This window comes from Vidua macroura, chromosome 15 (assembly GCF_024509145.1).
Source record: "Vidua macroura isolate BioBank_ID:100142 chromosome 15, ASM2450914v1, whole genome shotgun sequence".
NCBI classification, from domain to species: domain Eukaryota; kingdom Metazoa; phylum Chordata; class Aves; order Passeriformes; family Viduidae; genus Vidua; species Vidua macroura.
The window spans coordinates 18,880,032-18,898,437 of record NC_071585.1 but is presented as its reverse complement, the minus strand read 5'-3'; the positions used below and the strand labels follow the sequence as shown (position 1 = coordinate 18,898,437).

Sequence of the window (18,406 nt, the reverse complement as noted above, 5' to 3'; positions counted from 1 at the left end):
AAATATTGTGATGCAGCTATTATACTAAAAGGCTGACTAAAGGGTACTAACAGAAATGCTAAACCAATAATAATTCTCAACCAACAGTGCAACACTGAAGACCACTTTCACATTTTAAATGCTGTGGACAAAACCAAATAAAAATCAATGCAGAACCACCTGGGGATTTCTCTGCACACATTTTTTTTAATTTACAAAAAGTATAAAACATATAACCTTCTTTCAGCAAAATTAGTATTTGCTGTCTCAGATACTTTCATCTCAGTAAAAAGACCTGTTATTTAACCTGATTTATTAGGAAGATGGGTATTAATTGAACCAACAGTGTAAGTGTCCTGCATTTGTCTAAACAAAGACTTCTTGTAACTAAAAATTCAGGAGACAGTAAAAGGCACAACTGTTTGGATTTGCTTTCTTAAAACACTTTATGAACTGAGTAAGAGCCACAGGACTTTTGCCCCTTCCTCCTTATTTATGATACAAGAGCAATTGTATCCACCCATGGATCTAATGTGCATTTACATGAACACAATGTAGAGATGTGGACAGGGGGCGGTCACATTACTTTACTTCATACTCCAAATCTATTTGTACATTTAGTTTTTCAAGATCTGAAATTCAGCACAGTAATCTTCATTTTTTCCTGGAGTACAGCCCTTAGTATGACTGACTTTCCCCCTCAATTCCCCTCACTTTCTGTCTGCAACTGGAACCTTCTCCAACACGTGTGCAAGGGAGGAACTCACTTTCTACCGGCACAGAAACATGCATTTGCCCTAGGCACAGGATTTGGAAGCAACCCTAGAACCAAACACTCTTACGGTACAGTGGGAAACACGCTGCAACTTTCAGACTGAAGACCAACTCACGTGGATCCTTGTAATCAGAACTTCAAAGTATTCTTAAGGGAGATCAGGGATTATAAATACACCCGCTCGCACTTTCAGTCACAACCACTGATGGTCTGAGCCATGTTCCCAGCATAAAGCCGGAGTAAAAAAACCCAAAGTACCTTTCTCCTTCAGTTCTTGGGGTTTTTCCCACGTGGACTCCAGAGTCCTGTTGTTGTAGTAGTAGGTCTTTCCATCTGCTGTTTTGTACTCTGTCCACTCGGAGACGGCGGCTCCGGCCAGCGAGGCCGGGGAGGCGGCGATGGCCACCTGCGGGTGGATCATGGGCACGATGGGGGGGGCCATGCCCGGCAGCACTCCTGGGCAAAGGGAAAGAAGGAACAAGGCAAGAAGACAGTAAGTGACAATGCAGGGCCTAAGGACCAACACCTAGCGCGTTACTGACTTAACTCACAAATATTCAACCCGTAGAGAGAAACAGAAGGATTGTTTTCAAAGTTAAATTGGAAAGCAAGGCATTGTTACCAAATTTTCTTCCTGTGTTCTGCAATCAGTAATGCCCATTCCCAGGCAAACTGGACTTTAATTAATTTGTTTAATTCTGCAAAGCACAAAGCTTGTTAGCTTTTAGACATTTATTTTACTATTTTAAAATTAGGTTCTCTATTTATTAGAAAAGTCTTTATCAGATGCCTGCAGCAAATAATTGGGGTTAAGTCTACTCCACAGTTTAATTATGCTGCCATTGTACGAGATATTCCTATTGCTCTTAAAAAAGGCAAGAGTGGATTGAATTTGAGCCATAGAACAGAACTGTGATAAATCTTAAATACTGGCATTAATTCATAGCCTTGGATAAAACCTGATGAGAATGAAACAGTATCAGATTGTTGGGTTTGTTTAGTACTGCAAACTGATTGAAAAAAAAACCATTTTATTGAAATCTTAAAGCAAAATGGCAAGTAAATATTCAAAGATAAGAAAGCCAGAATGCTGCAGTATCCTACTATCTCTCCACTCATCCCAACAAACTGAGTATAATGAACAGATTTGGAATGACAAGTTCTAGAACAACCAATTGGATAGGACTGGAACTTCAAGATCATAAATTTGAGCCTTTAACATTGAAAAAGTCTCATTTTAAATAACGGAAATCACACACTACACACTGCCATAACACGTTCTCAGCGAGTGACTATTCATAAATCCACATTTGAAATATGAAAGTTCACACTCAGACACACAGACACGCACACAACATGCGAGCACAGCCAGCCACTGCACATGTGGAGCAGGAAAACAAAAATCCACACAAGAAACTAGGAACTAAGTATGGGCATGAGAGTCACAGTCATTACAGAACTCAATGGTTACAGAAAACTGTACGGGAGCTTGGGTACAGAATAAGCTGACACTAACAGTTATTTGGGGAAGTCATCTCCTGACCAAATATGATATTTCATTTATACTGATTTTGAAAATAAAGTATATGTAATCACTGAAGTGGGGAAGCAAATAAAGAAATAAAAGAAACAACCACATTCACTACCATGCCAACTTACAGACAAAACGAACTAGGATGGGTTTGGAAATTACCGGTCTTGGTGGTAGCGACTGTCTTTACATACGGGCAGCTGACTATTTGCATCATTGCTACACCTGCAAAACGGATAGGAAGCATGTTGGAAAGCTGCCATGGGACGTCAGCTACCACGGGGTGCTACGGACTTCCTGCCACAATTTGGAATGCCATTTGCAGCTGGCAGAGAAGAAGCCTCCCAGCAAGAAAATGTGAATTGCTTTTGCTCCAACATTTTATGCCAGATCAAATATAAAACTAATTTTAAGCTGCAGCAACAGTCTCTGCCTATGTTAAACCAGCTGCTTAGCAAGTTATTGGGATGTCATTAAAAAGAAAAAACGTATTTCAGTGAAGACTCAGGGGTTTAAGTTCATCCAAGGGGGAATGCAGCTCCCCTTGTAGGGCAGCACCACAAGAAAAAATCGCACTATGGGGCTGCTTCCACAGGCAGGCTCTGCTGGGACAGACCTGTGGGGAGTGGCAGCACAACAAAACGGGCTTTGAGGTTCCCCGTCTGCTGCTGCAGTTAGAGAGCAGAGTAAGGGTAGGAGGACAGGCCTGAACTGGTCAGAGCAGCAAAGCAGGGCAGGGTGGACAGCCAAGTGCAACCCAGAGGGAAAGCTGAGGGTAGGAGGGTCACTACAGCAAGGCTGGAGGTGAAAGAGAGGAGGTAAAAGAAATCAAAGCAATGAAGCTGCAGACAGAGGCACACAGACCTGCACTAGGTCAGGGGCATTTTATTTATTTTTCATTATCAAGAATGGCGGGAGGCAAAAATGCTTTAAAAGCCAAAACACGCCCTGAAAGAGGGGGCACCATGCACTGGGGTCTGCTCTCCAGCTCAGTAAGAAATGATACAAAAAGGCACAAAAAGGTGAGCAGCTCATCCTCTTTGATCAGATCAAAATCAGTGGGAAATCAGACAAGGCTGAGGGGAATGCATTTCCAAAACCTCCGTTTTGGGTGTAGAAGGCAACTGTAGAAGTGCTCTCTGGCTGGTCCAGTCTGGATGCTCAGAAACTGAAACACTTCCCTTCAAAAGTTCAAATTCATCATGTGAGGTGGGAAATGCTCCAGTGGAAAGTGAAATTAAACCCCTGTTTAAACCAAAGTAGTTTCTGGATTTGGTCATTAGAGATCTAGCGTGCAAAGCATACATAACTACTGCCAATTTATTTGAAAATAAATTTGTGAGAAGACAGAATTTTAATGTTTTCTAAAAATATTTTCAATGAGAGAACTGCAACTAGTTTTATTTTTAAAAGTATTGAATTGAGACATGAAAACATTGACTCAAACAGCACTGATTGAAGTGTTTGTCTCAACTGGAAGGGTTATATACTTGACAATGGACCTGAAAATTCGTTTTGTTAAGGAAGTTACAGCATGTCTCCAACGTGAGTCAGTACAAATAACACTATCTGGGGATTGCTGGAGTTAGAGATGCTGCAGCACAGATTAGACTGAGCAAACACTCAAGCTGTTTCTGCTGCCAAGGTCATTCCCAAACATAAAACTGACTTAAAACATAGGAATTGAGAGAAAGCAGACTTACTTTTTAAGGTCTGAGATTATGAGATATCGCTAACAAACTCTTCCATTACTCTTTTCTTACTACAGCTTAACACAGAGCTTAACTGTGAAATCACCTGACATTGGTATTGTTCAGCTCTGTCCCTGTGACTTCAAATCCTCTGGCTGATATCATACCTGGTGCTGAAAGCCCCAAACATCTACAGCCTAACCTTCATACGACCTTCTGACTTCACCTGATACTGTCTTGCAGTAATTTGACTTCTCTTCTGTTTCTTGTTATTGTAAAATATTTTACAGTTTTCCTTTTCTTTTACAGTGCTTAGAAACCATCCCAACCAACTCAAGTCAGAATTAGCTGAAAGAAGCTGACAGATTTCATTCTGTAACTAAGCAAACTGACAAATCAGACCCACTAGTGTGGGTCTGATGTCCTTCCTACATGCTATGGGTTCCACCTGCAGCCCAGCTCACAGGAAAAACTGGTCAGAGCAAGCACCTCTTATGAGGGAAGTTCTGAAAAAAATAATTTTCAAAAATGAGTTTCAGGAGATTGATGTTCCTACTCTGTCTTTGCTCCTGTACTGCACTACTCCCAAAACTTTTTGATTGAGAGCTCACAATAAAGCCCAACCTGGGCATACACCCAGAATCTCCATTTCTTCTCCTCTCCACTGTCCTCACCATCCCATTTTACCCCAAAGGTCACACCTGTGTAGATCATATCCCTCACAGTGTGTAGGGACCCTTCATTCCATGCTGGTCCCTTGCTGGCAAGGTTAGAAATGGCAGTTGAGAGCACTCAGCCGATCATCTTTAAGGCTTAAATGTTTTTATTATTCTTCCAAATCTCACCAATAAACAGGCTTCTTTCTCCTACCCTTTATTCATTTGTTGTTCAGCTTGGAATATCACATTCAGAACAGTATTTGTTTCCTGGTTTAAACCAAAGAGAACTACACTGTGATTTCCTTTTCAGGCCAATACAGATTAAAGTAGCTTTTGCCCAGTTATTTTAGAAGACTGTTCTAAAAGCAGAGGCAGCTAAAAGCTGGTGCTCTCTTCTAGTCAGCACTTTTAACTGCTTTCAGGCTTTTTTTCTCTCATCAAAGGAGTGTTCTGAAGGGTTACTTTTCATCCATCCAATTCAGTGGGGAGGTGAAGGGCTCCCTCCACACCCACTGGGTGGCTGCATCAGGAGGACAGCAGCGAAGTCACCTCACGCAGCGTGTACAAAGAGTCAGAAACACCAAGATGCTGCTCAGGGCTGCTTCTTTTGTCTTTTTAAATCTGCAACTAACTTTGATCCAATACAACTGCAGTTTCCTACCTCCCTCTGCAACACAAAATCATTAGTTCCTGGTGTATGCTTAGTGCCACTGTGCGCTGAAAGACATCAGTTTTGTATCAGAACAGGAGCTCAACGGTCTCCATGCAAATGAAACGTGCTGTGTAAGTGCTAAGTGTCATTAGTGATCTCCTGGGAGGCCCTCTGCAACAACTACAGACAGCGAATGCAACATTTTGCCAGCCTAAAATCCCTTCCTTAGGTATTTAAATATTTCATAAAAATGTAAGAAACTATGATATATCCAGAAGAAGTGTGCTGCCATCTAAGATTCCTTCTCTATGTTCTTTAAACCTAAAGCCTGTGAATAACAACACCTTGGCACCCTAAATGCCTCATTATGGTCCTCAGGTCACACTTCAGCACTCATCATCCTACCCAATGGCTGCAGCCTAAGAAAACTGGGAACACCTGATATCACTGGGGTCATGATTTCCATGGTAATTCTTCCTGCTCATCCATGTCCTAGTGAATATTTATGCACAATTTCAGGTCTAAATCAAGTAAGCAGAGAAAAGTTAAAGCAATATTGCAATTATTAAAATATAGTGCTCAATATTCTCATTTAAACACTACATGTTTAAATGCAGCTGTTTTCTGCCAAGTATAGCAAAGAACTAGAAGTCCAAAAATATATATGTTCTTTGTTAATTAAAAAGTCTGTCTGCTAACCCTGAATTCTTTCAGAGATACTCTGAGGAGAGGATCCAGGCAAGTTCTGTACACAGTGGACACATGAGTGCAAACAACTGACAACATGGACATGTAGCAGACAAGACAATTACAGTTTGCCAATTTACCTGGAAGTGGAATAGGCATGCCAGGAAGGGGGACACGAAATGGAGGTACCATTACTGGTGGAAAAGCAGGAATTGCTGCAGTTGGTTGAGGTACTGCATGAGGAACTGCAGGAGGCAATGTCTGTGGGACTGGCTGGGGTACAGTCTGCACAGGTGTAGCAGAAGGAGCAGAGGTTGAAACACTGACTGATGGTGTGGCAACTGAAACACCCGAACTCGGGGTCTGGTCTTGTGTGGTAGGTGCTGATAAAAAAACACAAAGAACACCTTGTATCTTAGACACTGCAATATATTGCTGCAAACATACTGGCGCTCTGTTTCCCGGTACGCAGCAGGTATGCTCGGATATAACCAGCAGGAAGACACTCCTGGACAAAAAATACTTTGCCTTCTCTGGAACATTAAATATTCACAAAGAAAGTCAATTTCCAATTTCAATTTGCCCCATTCTTTACACTTAACACGTCTCTACAGCAGAGGCAGGGCTGTATTAAAGGACAAACACAGGCTGAAATGAGGTTCTATTCTGTTCACAGAAACAGAAAAGGAACATTACAGCAAGTTTCCAATGGCAACAGGCTGTCCTTGTGTTACACGAGCACAGGTTCTGCTTTTAACAGCAGCAGCACGTGCATGACAGCAGTCTGCCTTAAGCTATGCTGGGCTGCACCCCCAGAACAGGAAAATATCAATAAAAATGTGTAAATAAGCAAGGAAAAGGAAAATACTTTTCTTCAAGAGCTACAAGAACTTTCTCAGTCTTCAGTGCCTCCCAGCAGGAAAACACACAAGTGGCATTCAGTTCTATAATCCTTGCAGCATGACTGGTTTCAATTTCAAATTGTTTTAATTGGGAGCAAACAGTCTCACAGCACAGGCCAACAGGAACTTGAGACGAGTCTGCTTAAACTTGAAAAGTCACTCTGTAAGATTTGGTGCAGAGGAGAAGGGAAAAAGAAAAAAAAAAAAAAAAACCCACACCAATTTACAGCCATATTCCAATGGGCACACCGTGCGTTTCCTATTAGTACCAGAAACATTCCAAACAACATACCAGTATTAGCATATTTAAATAAAGATTTTTGATCTTTCGATAAGCGTTTCAGAAAGGGCTAAAGTTCTTAAGTGCCTAACATTTAGGGAAACAGAGCAGACAGTCAGTATGTGATTTGTAAGACCTAGGTCAAATCAGTACAAGGCAAGAATGAAGCTCAGCCAGAAGTCCCAGGGTGTTTTTACAGGCCAAGTCTAAGAGTTATAAAATTGTTTTAAATCATAGAATTTCATCACCTAGGCACAGACACCAACAGTAACAGTTCTTGAAAGCAAAGACAAAGTTTAGCAGATAGAACAGGTAGAAGTGGAACAGATTGTCAGCATTCAACATTAAGAAATTCAACTTCAGAGAAGGTGCATAGAGTGCTGCTCCCAAAGCATGACTAACTCTCCCCAACCTGCCACTGGGTCAGGAGCCGACGCTGACCTCCCACCTGAACTTGTTACTCAGCACAACAATTAGAGCAGACCATAGTTCAACACAGCAAATTAACACCATAGTGAGGTACCCTTCAAAATAAACAAAAGCCCTAAAATGCTTTGAGCAACACAAGTTCTTCGCTGCTCTAGTGACATGTCCCTCCAGCCTCAATGAAAGCAGAATTGAAGGGTTACCTAAATTTGACTCCCTTTTACACACAGATTTTGAAGTTTGGGTTAAATGGTGAGTTAAGTTGACTTGTCTTGCCTGTTACAGGAAAAAGATGAATTCCAGAGAATGCAACTCTACCCCACAGCAGGAACTGGAACAGTTCAGCTCCTGCACACTCTCTGGCCTGGCTCAGTGCACACGTCTGAGCCAGTGCAGCTACAAGGCCCATGTCCCAGTGCCAGATTCCTGCTCAGCACCAATGCTGTCTGTCTGTGGCCCTGCATGCAAGACAGGACACTCTGAGCTGCTCCTTGTCCTGCACACCTCGCTCTGGGCAGGGAACTGACCTCGCTCACTGCTTGCTGCTGACACACTCACAGCAAACAGACCCGCAGTACTTAACACACACCTCTATCCACACTCACTGAGGCACCTGGGCAGCACACACATGCCAAAGTGCAGTGCAAACCACGCTGGTGTGTGCACAGCCATGCATTTATGTGCATGCTGCATCAATTCAGTCCCCTTTCCTTACTTGGAAAACCCTTACAAGCAAAGGCTCAGTCCATGGAAGCAGCAGTAATGTCCAGACTATCATTCAAAGGTCATAAATGAACAAAAATGGCTCCATGGACTTTCTTTTTCCTCTTTGTGCAACTCTAGAAAGTAAGAACTGGGAAGGCTTTGGCAGAAGAGTAATGCTAATGAAAGTAATACAACAAAGAAACTATTCTGTAATCAACCAGTGCTCACAGAGCAGCAGCTCTGAGACCCGACCTACAGAAACAGACGCCATAGAGAAAATGAGGAAATTGCTACAACTAAACTCCTACCTCCAATCAACGTTTCTTGTGAAACACTTCTAAAAACAATTTAGCTCTATCTATAGTCAAAAGGAAATAGATGTGTAATAGTTCTGAGATGATGCGATAATAGCAGAAGAAAAATATACGAAGACCTGAAGAATTCTTTGAGACTGGGGAGAAAAAAGTTTGCATGCAAGGTTCTTCTGGACTAAACACTATACTTTAAATTCACACTCCATGCTGAAACAACTTTGTCCTGAATACCCAGGCTTTGCTGCAGCAATTCCCCATGCAGGATCCCCACCACCGCGAGGCCGAAGACACCCCCAGGTACTCACTGGAGTTGGTCTGGGATATGGAGGTGGCCGTGGTGGTGGTGGAGGTGGTGGAGGACTGCGTGCTGGAGGAGGTGGATGGAGATGCTGCAGATGCAGGGCTGCTGGTGGTGGGGGTGGAGGCCCCCACGGCCTGGGCCTGGGCCGCCAGCATGGGCGTCAGCTCTGACTGCTGGATGACCTTGACCCCGTCCGGCTTCGTCCACGCCGACTCCCGCGTGCGCGCGTTGTAGAAATAGACCTGGGGAGAGCGGCCCCGTCACACCGCGGCACACCGCGTCACACCATGGCTCACCACGTCACACTGTGCCACACTGTGGCACACCGTGTCACACCGCGTCACACCATGGCTCACCGCGTCACACCATGGCTCACCGCGTCACACTGTGCCACACTGTGTCACACCGCGGCACACCGCGTCACACCGCGTCACACCATGGCTCACCGTGTCACACTGTGGCACACTGTGTCACACCGCGTCACACCGCACCACACCGTGTCACACAGCGCCACACCGTGTCACACAGCGCCACACCGTGTCACACCGCGTCACACCGTGGCTCACTGCGTCACACCGCGGCTCACCATGTCAGACTGTGTCACATTGTGTCACACCGCGTCACACCGCGGCTCACTGTGTCACACTGCGGCTCACTGCACCACACCGCGGCTCACCGCGTCACACTGTGTCACACCATGCCACACCGTGTCACATCGCGGCTCACCGTGTCACACTGCACCACACCATGCCACACCGTGTCACATCGCACCACACTGCAGATCACCGCGCCACACCGTGTCTCACCGTGTCACACCGCACCGCGCCACACCGCGGATCACCGTGTCACACCGTGTCACACCGCGGCTCACCGTGTCACACCATGTCACACCGTGTCACGCCACACCGCGGATCACCATGTCTCACCGCAGCTCACCGCGCCGCACCGCAGGACGGCGGCCCCCCACCCCGGGCATCCCAGCCCAGCCGGCGGGCCCGGGCCCACAGCAGGAGCACCCACGGCGCCCATCTCACCTTCCCGTCCGGAGTTTTGTTCTCTACCCAGATCTCCTCAGCTGGGGGCATTGCTGGTGTTCCCGGCGCAGAGACCGGCGGCATTCCTGGAGGGAACATCATACCAGGAGGTGGTGGCATGCTACCCATGGGAGGAGGCATAAATGGTGGTCTCTAAAGGCATATAATAACAATAATGATGATAATGATAACAACAATATAATTTCAAGCAGTTTTCCTTTCTTAGAGAACCAACAGACACTACACCAACAGTAAGGACAGCTGTGCCAGGCTCGGAAGCTTCTCTAACAATCCAGTGCTCCCAGCTCAGGGAACGTGCTCCCAGCCAACCCCCCACCCATGGCAGAACAGCTGAAGCCACCACTTCTGAGATACAAACATCCAGGCACCTAAAAGAGGTGGCATGAACAGAAATGTGGTCAAAGTCCAAAAGTCCTCTCCTGAAAAGGAGAAAATATTTCAATGGAAGGAAGAGAAAGAATGGAAGACCCAAATAGCTGTTGCTCAGATATTGCCATCTATGAACCAAATACCCCAGAAACCCAACAACCCTCTGAGGAAAGATATGTTAAAAAAACCTAAATTACAAGTAAGCATCCAGTTTGTCAGTACATCTGAGCAGTGGGCTTAATTAAAATCCATTACACTCCTAAATTTCCCACTAACTAAAATTCTAGCTAGTGCCAATTAGAATAAAAATATGATGAAATTACTGCAATTATATTGCACCATTTTATTATAATGAAACTGTTCATTATTGCATGATATAGAATCCTGACCTGTCCTGCACACAGTTACCTGAAAGCCTGAGCACCTGCTGGTAATTCAAAGTACATTCAGTTCTTTCATTTTACTTATTTACGTGGACTGTTTGAAATTCCCTAAACACAACAAGGACAGTGAACGCTTCCTGTAAAAACAGCTGACAGAGCTCACCGAGTTCTATAGCTCACTCTGCAAACACCTACAAGTGCCCTAATTACTAAACACCAAAGTGTTAAATTATTATTAAACACCAAAGTGCCCTGACTACCCCCATCGCTCCAGCTCTAACTGAATGCCAGCCTCGAGCGCCGCGACACCCCGGACACCCCATGGCCCAGGGAGGGGTGGCTCGGTGACAAGCTGCACACAGGGGCCTGAGCTGTCTCCCTGCACCCACAGCTGCAGTGCTGCCATGTCCTTGGCTTCTGCTGGGAGCTGCGCCGAGGTCCAACTTTCTGCTCTAAGAGTGGTATTTTAAACTGCTCTTTAAATCCACGTACCAAACTAGAAACGATTATTTGCATTAAATACTACTAAAAAAGGAAGCCAAGAGTGCATGGATGGCATTCTACACAAACAAAAAAAGCGCTCAACTCAACTGCAGCCTGCCTTCCCTCTCTTGTTCCTCCCCAACAGCTCTTGCACCTGCTTCACCATGAGCTTCCTCTTTCTTGCTCTTACAACCTATACAAAGAATCCAGCGAGAAGAAGCCCACTTTCTGCCTGCTACAGCTCCTCTCCCCAGCCCAGGAGTAAAACCAGGTGGGCATTCAGTGCCAGGTGTGCAGCCAGGGTCCCAGCCCTCGGCGTGGAGCAGAGCACAGGGCCAGCCCAGGCTCAGACACCCAGCCACGGCTGCGGCTGCTGAGGAGCTGCAGAGCTCACGGCCTGCGTGACAGCCGGGAGCAGCAGCACGCCCTGGATGGAAACCAAACACAGGAGACACCCCCAGCCAGGCCTGGGATCCAGAGTAACTCTGGTTGGTTCTTCAAGCTGTAATTACAAAGAGTGGATTTAATCCATAATGGCACGTGGTACCATTCAGCTCCTCAGCCTGCCCACGGCCCACACGGCACTTACGCTGCCCTAATGGGAAGGCACCCTCACAAAGCAATTAAATAACAGCACAAGGCAATTAGAACAATCCATTTCTCATTCACAAAGGTCCCTTGCAAACTGTTCAGACCTCAGAAAATCAAACACAAGACCTTAAACCATCCACCGGTTTAGCAGCAGAGGAGCTGAGCAGAAGCTGTATTTGCACACCACAGGTATGCAGTGGGGTATAACACCTCCCTGAGCCCTGTGCTCTCATCCTGCCTTGCTGTTTCCTTCACCCATTTCTATGTCCATCCTCACGCTATTTCCACACAACCACAGAACCAGTTACATTGGAAAATACCTCCCAGCCCATCGAGTCCAACCTGTGCCCCATCCCCACCGTGCCACCCAGCCTGGAGCACCGAGTGCCACGTCCATCGTTCCCCGGACACCTCCACGGATGGGGACTCCAGCCCCACCCCGAGCCTCCTTTGCTGAGCCCCCTGAGATCCCTCAGCTGCCCTCACCACACTTGTGCTCTAGACTCTCCACCAGCTTTAGTGCCCTTCTCTGGACACGCTCCAGACCTCCACGTCCTTCCTGAAATTGAGGGGCCCAGAGCTGGACACTTCCACGTGTGAAAACAAAGGAGAAACCCCTAAGTCCCACCCAGCCAGCCCAGGAGATCGCCTTACCTGTAGGTGCGGAGGCCCCATGGGCGGGGGGATCCCCCCCGGCGGCGGCATCGGGGGCATGCTGGGGTCAAAGGGGGGTCGGCCGAAGGGGGGCCGGGGGGGCGGAGGAGGGCCCCGCATCATCCCGAAGGGCGGGGGCGGCCGCAGGAGGGGCGGGGGGCCCCGCAGCACCGCGCTGGGAGGGGGCGCGGGGCCGCGGAAGCGCAGCGCCTGCTGCTGAGCCATCCTGGGGAGAGAGGCACACAGGAACACGGGTCACTGCCGGCCGCCGCGGGGCTCAGCACGGTGACACGGGCCGGGGAAACCCGACCGACACCCGCAGCGCGTGCAAAGCACGCCGCGTTCGAGGGGGTGAAGTCAACCGTGCGAGCACTTCAGCTCGTTCTTCTGCTACACACTTCAAGGTTATCGCTCCCCAGGCGTGAATTTCGCCTCATGGAAATGGACAAGCAGAGCTGGGATGGGGTACGCAGCCCCCGGGAAGCGCATCCTTCCTTATCTGCCAGAGCTCCCCGAGCACGACCCGGTGCTCGGGCTGCTGCCCGCGGGTGCGCCCCGAGCCTGCGGCCGGCCGCGCCCGGCGGTGCCGGCTCCGCAGCCCCGGCGGCTGCCGGGGGCTCCGTGTCCCGCGCAGGCCGGACCGCGGCGGGGCCCGGCCCGACCACCGCGGCCCCCGCGCGGAGCCACCCGGCGCTCCGCACGGGCCCCAGAGCCCGTCCGCCTCCGGGAGCGGCGCACGCTGCCCGGCGGCCCCGGGGGACGGCTGCGCCCAGCCCCGAGAGCGGGGCGGCACAACGCGCCTCAGGGCTCGGACGCGAACCAACCGAACGCTACGAGACGGCGGGCGACAACACACGCGGTCTGCCCGCGCTCCGAGGGGACCCGCCGGCGCCTGGCCCCACGCCCCGGAGCGGCCCCGGCCCGGCGAGCGGGAACAGGGCCCGTCCCGCCGCACGCGGGGCCGGGAATGGAGGCGGCAGAGCTCCCGCCGGCCCGCCCCGCCACACGCGGCCCCGCCCGGCGGACGGCTCCCGGCCCGGCCCCGGCCCGCCGTACCGGAGGTCGGTGCCGAAGCGCTCGCCCGCCGCTGCCGCCGCCTCCCCGTCGCCGCCGCCGCCCCGCTCCGCCATGGCCGCCACCGTCGCGCGCACTCGCCCCGCCCCGCGCGGGCCCCGCCGCGCCCCATTGGCCGCCGGGCCCGCCCGTCAGCGCGCGCGGGGCCCAGCCCGCCCCGCCATTGGCCGCCGCGCCCGCCGGCTTTGAATGGGGGGAGCCGGGCGCGCCGCGATTGGCCCGCGCCCCTCGCGCCTGCGGTCACGTGAGGCGCGACCCTGGGAGGGAACCGGAAGTGACTCACGCCGTAGAGGGAAGGGGAGGAGCAGCGTCCAATCAGCGGTCGGAACCACGTGCGCCAATCACCGCCCGCAGCCGGCGGTGCGCGCCCCCTGAAACCAAATAGGGAATGTCCCGCCCCGTGACGTCACGGGGGCACGGAGCCAATGAACGATCCTGGGGGCGGGGCACGGCGGCCGCTAGGGGGAGCTGTGCGCACGGGGGAACGGGAGAACGGGGGAACGGGAGAACCGGGATCGGGGAACGGGGGAACGGGGAACGGGGGGAACGGGGGGATCTGGGGTGTCCGGGGGGCGCGGGGGCTCGGCCCCGTGCGGGGCCCCGCCGTGGCGGGCAGGACCCCAGGGGGTGGGCCCGGGGCCGCAGCCCCGCTGGAGGCCGCACCGGCGGGTCCGGCCGGGGAGCCCGGCACGGAGAACCGGGCCGCGGGGCACCACCGCAGCCGCCCTGTCCCGGGCACCCGTGACCCACACCGGGCACGGCGGGAGCTGCTCCTCCGGGGGACGCTCGGCAGCCCCGGCTCGGCAGCGACCCCGGGAAAGCCCAGAGGGACGGTGAGCCTGGGGTGGGCACTGCCAGCTCTGGGTGATCCCTGCGGTGGGCACTGCCAGCTCCAGCTCCGGGTGATCCCTGCGGTGGGCACTGCCAGCTCCAGCTCCGGGTGATCCCTGCGGTGGGCACTGCCAGCTCCAGCTCTGGGTGACCCTGCGGTGGGCACTGCCAGCTCCGGGTGAGGCTGCAGTGGGCACTGCCAGCTCCAGCTCCGGGTGATCCCTGCGGTGGGCACTGCCAGCTCCAGCTCCGGGTGATCCCTGCAGTGGGCACTGCCAGCTCCAGCTCTGGGTGATCCCTGCGGTGGGCACTGCCAGCTCTGGGTGATCCCTGCGGTGGGCACTGCCAGCTCCGGGTGATCCCTGCGGTGGGCACTGCCAGCTCCGGGTGAGGCTGCAGTGGGCACTGCCAGCTCCAGCTCTGGGTGATCCCTGCGGTGGGCACTGCAGCTCTGGGTGATCCCTGCGGTGGGCACTGCCAGCTCCAGCTCTGGGTGATCCCTGCGGTGGGCACTGCCAGCTCTGGGTGATCCCTGCGGTGGGCACTGCCAGCTCCGGGTGAGGCTGCAGTGGGCACTGCCAGCTCCAGCTCTGGGTGATCCCTGCGGTGGGCACTGCCAGCTCCGGGTGAGCCTGGGGTGGGCACTGCCAGCTCTTGGTGATCCCTGTGGTGGGCACTGCCAGCTCCGGGTGATCCCTGCGGTGGGCACTGCCAGTTCCAGCTCTGGGTGATCCCTGCGGTGGGCACTGCCAGCTCCAGCTCTGGGTGACCCTGCGGTGGGCACTGCCAGCTCCAGCTCTGGGTGACCCTGCGGTGGGCACTGCCAGCCCCGGGAGCGTTTGGGGTGGGTGGGACATCAAGCACCGCTGGGCAGCACCGGCCGCTGCCGTGCCCGGCGCGAAGGAGCCCCGAGTGGGCGAGGGCAGGGCCGTGTTCCCGGGACACGTCCGGAGCGGGAGGACCCTGGAGCCTCCCTCGCTGGGCCGGCGCTCAGGCCTTCCTGTTTCCAGCTGGTTTTGCGATCCCGCATTTCCCATTCCTCTCCTGCTCTCAGTAAAAAGATCTGTCTTTTCTTGGATCACGACAATAAGGCATTGCTGGGGGGCCTTTTGGCGGTGCTGAGCCGCAGAGACGGTTACACGCTCTGAGTTCGCTGCGGGTCTTTATTCTGTGTTTAGCTCGAGGCTGCGAGGCTTTGGGGCAGCTCAGCGGGCGCTGCACTCCCCGCAGCCTGTGCCCGGCTCCGGGGCCGCGCCCGCCCTGCTCGGTGCCCGCTCTGCCCTGCCAGGGGCAGGAGATGGAGCCGGGTGTCCCTCCCGCCCTGTCCCCGCCGCCTCAGCACTTTCTGATGGCAGACATTAAAACCGGTTTGCCCACGAGTGCTCAAATCCTCCACACGCAGTGGGGCTGCCAGTTTTCCACGCGTCTTTCATCCTCTTTTTATCTCCCCATTCCCCCGTTGTCTCCATGTTTTATTGATGTCAAGCAGGCGGGAGCAGCTGCAGGGCCCTCTCCCAGGTTCAGGGGGGCTGGAACTGCTGCTGTACCCCAGCTCTCTCATCTTTGTGTTCTCAAAACATTCCAGTCAGGAATTCTCAGACTGCAGCTCCTTCAGGAGCAGTTAGTTAACAGTGAGCTGCAAAATAAGAGTCATTTTGACGAATCTGCTGGCAGCTCCTGTGCCGCAGGACGTGGCTCTTGGCAGCAGTACAATTTACTGTGATTGATACACGCTTCCCTGGATTTCATTGAAACCAAGAATTCCCATGGCTCCACTCGCTGTTTGCCTGGACACCCTCCCTAACTCCCGGTGGGCTCTGGGGGTGCAGGTGCGAGGGGACTGACCAGCAGGCTCTGTTAATCCCCTCAGGAAGCCGTGGGACTGCTCCTGGAGCTGGGAAGGTATTGCTGGCCATGCTCCTTGGGGAATGGGGCTGTGGCAAGCACTGGAGCCAGGGGAAATCTCTCTGGGGGAATCCCAAACCCAAACCCACACCCGCTGCAGAGCTAGTGGATCTGCTGATGGAATTCTGCAAATGGAATGGCTGTGGGTACACTGGGAATCCAGGTTTTCCAGAGAAGTCTGCAGCTGGGACCCCCACTGCAGCCCTGGTTCCCCTGTCTCTCCTGCCAACCCTCCCCAGAGCCGTTGTTCCCTGGCTGGGAAGCTGCTGGCTCTGCTGTGCCAGATACAGCACAGAGCTGCTGTGCTGCTGTCACTGCTGCTGCTGCTGCCCCAGAAATTGTTCCCAGGGAGGTTTTAAACTGGGAACCTCCTCAAGTATTTGGATCTCTGCAGTTTTTAAAAGGCTGTTTGTGACACAGTCTGAGTTCTCTGTCGGGCATATGGGAAGGAGTCCCAAAACCCCACAGTGTGGATGTTCCCTCTCAAACCTGCCCATGTTCTTGTGTTTTCTTGGTCCAAGGTGAGTGACCTTCTTCATCCTGGTTACAGCTCTGTGCCTTGAGCTGGTTTCAGCACCAAGGTTCCCTCTGGTGCAGTGTGGCAGCCCCTGAGCTGCTCTGGGCTCCCACTGCTGGCACTGGCCCCTGCCGTGGGGCTGCAGCAGCCGTGGGGTTGTGTCGTCTCGGAGATGCCAACATCCTGCCATTCTTTTTTCATTTTTTCAGATTTCAGGTTGAAGTGTGATGACAAATTAAAAATTTTGCCCTGGGCTGTCTGCAGGGCCTCCGGGCTGCTGCGGTGCCAGCATCTGCCAGGGAGAGCCCCAGATCCCATGCTGGAGGGCGGCAGCGGGGGGAGGCTCCCGCTGGCACCGAGGTGCCCCCCCTTTCCCAGCCCCCCTCAGCCTCACGGTGCACTGCTGAAGCTGGGGCTGCAGCCATTGGGAGTCCCCCCATCCCCTCCAGCTGTGAGGGCCTTGGGGGCCACGGCTGCTGTGCCCCTGCTTGGCCTTGGAGCTGGGCTGGCCCGTTCTGAGGCCACGTCAGGCATCATCTGGGCATTGTGGGGAGCAAGTGGGTCTGGGCATTGCTGGAATGTAACAGGGCACCTCCCTGTCTGTGGGCATGGCACAGCACGCTCGGTATGCTGCACCCAGGCTCTGGGCACGGAGCTCCCCAGTCTGGTCCCAGGCTTTCCCTGTATTTACATGAAAACATCCCATTTTTTCTCTACATATGGAGCCTGCAGATTCCCTCCTACACGGGGAAAGGAGGTGCAGGCTCAGCCATGGTAAGAGCAGCAGATGGGCGGGAGGTCTGGGAGGCGCCCCGAGTCAGCCGGAGCAGGGGTCAGCCCAAACGAGCTCATTGGAGGTGGTGGCTGGAAAGAGCCCAGCAGGGCAGAGCCCGGCCCGGCTGCCTGCAGCACATCGTCTCTGCAGCTCCTTGGCCAGCGGGGACAGTGCCACTGGCCCTGCGAGTCTTCTGAAAGCATCTGGGTCCTGTGACTGCATCAGCCACCGCAGAGCTGGGAGCAGGCCCTGGCCAGGAGGGCGCTCGGCCACACCCCGAAATTCTGGGAGCATCCAGGGAAAGCTCTCCTGTCTGAAACCAGCCGCAGAGCTGACACTAATAGAAAACGACCACTAAAAAGCCGTGTGATATTCTGCTCTGCTCCCGGTCCCTCTCTCCCTCTGTTGCTGCTGGCATTTTATGAAATATTGATGTGCCTAGGTGCTGCCGCTCTCCCGTTTTCTCCGCGCCGCTGCCGCGGCCGCGCCGGCCCCACGCCCGCCCGGGGATGGGCCACGGGCCGGGCCACGGGATGGGCAACGGGATGGGCCACGGGATGGGCCACGGGATGGGCCACGGGATGGGCAACGGGCCGGGCCACGGGATGGGCCACGGGATGGGCCACGGGATGGGCAACGGGCCGGGCCACGGGATGGGCCACGGGATGGGCCACGGGATGGGCCACGGGATGGGCAACGGGATGGGCCACGGGATGGGCAACGGGATGGGCAACGGGCCGGGCCACGGGATGGGCCACGGGATGGGCAACGGGACGGGCAACGGGATGGGCCACGGGATGGGCAACGGGATGGGCAGCGGGATGGGCCACGGGATGGGCCACGGGCCGGGCCAGGGAAGGGCTGCCG

General features: G+C 53.0%; 1 protein-coding gene and 1 long non-coding RNA gene across 9 annotated transcripts in view; one reads left to right on the top strand and one right to left on the bottom strand.

Moving 5' to 3' along the window:
- TCERG1 (transcription elongation regulator 1) overlaps positions 1–13,574 on the bottom strand; it is a 29,973-nt gene extending 16,399 nt beyond the window's left edge. For 2 of the 7 annotated variants that reach the window (XM_053991077.1, XM_053991078.1), the window contains exons 1-7: positions 13,494–13,574; positions 12,438–12,663; positions 9,937–10,089; positions 8,907–9,144; positions 6,115–6,357; positions 2,448–2,510; positions 1,013–1,210 (exon numbers count right to left, since the gene is read on the bottom strand). In XM_053991077.1, the coding sequence (XP_053847052.1) occupies positions 1,013–1,210; positions 2,448–2,510; positions 6,115–6,357; positions 8,907–9,144; positions 9,937–10,089; positions 12,438–12,663; positions 13,494–13,567 (1,195 nt within the window). In that variant the 5' untranslated portion in view covers positions 13,568–13,574. Of the gene's footprint in view, positions 1–1,012; positions 1,211–2,447; positions 2,511–6,114; positions 6,358–8,906; positions 9,145–9,936; positions 10,090–12,437; positions 12,664–12,835; positions 13,015–13,493 lie in introns of those variants that run through there. The other 5 variants (XM_053991080.1, XM_053991079.1, XM_053991082.1 and 2 more) reach the window with 5 other exon arrangements.
- Positions 13,575–14,188: 614 nt separating this feature from the next.
- Positions 14,189–15,420, top strand: LOC128814830 (uncharacterized). Of its 2 annotated transcripts, XR_008439487.1 has the most exons (4): positions 14,189–14,520; positions 14,590–14,729; positions 14,761–14,899; positions 14,931–15,420. It is a non-coding gene; the product is annotated as an uncharacterized LOC128814830 (long non-coding RNA). The 2 variants fall into 2 exon arrangements; XR_008439486.1 differs by lacking the exon at positions 14,189–14,520 and having other exon boundaries at positions 14,569–14,729.
- The last annotated feature ends 2,986 nt before the right edge of the window (positions 15,421–18,406 follow it).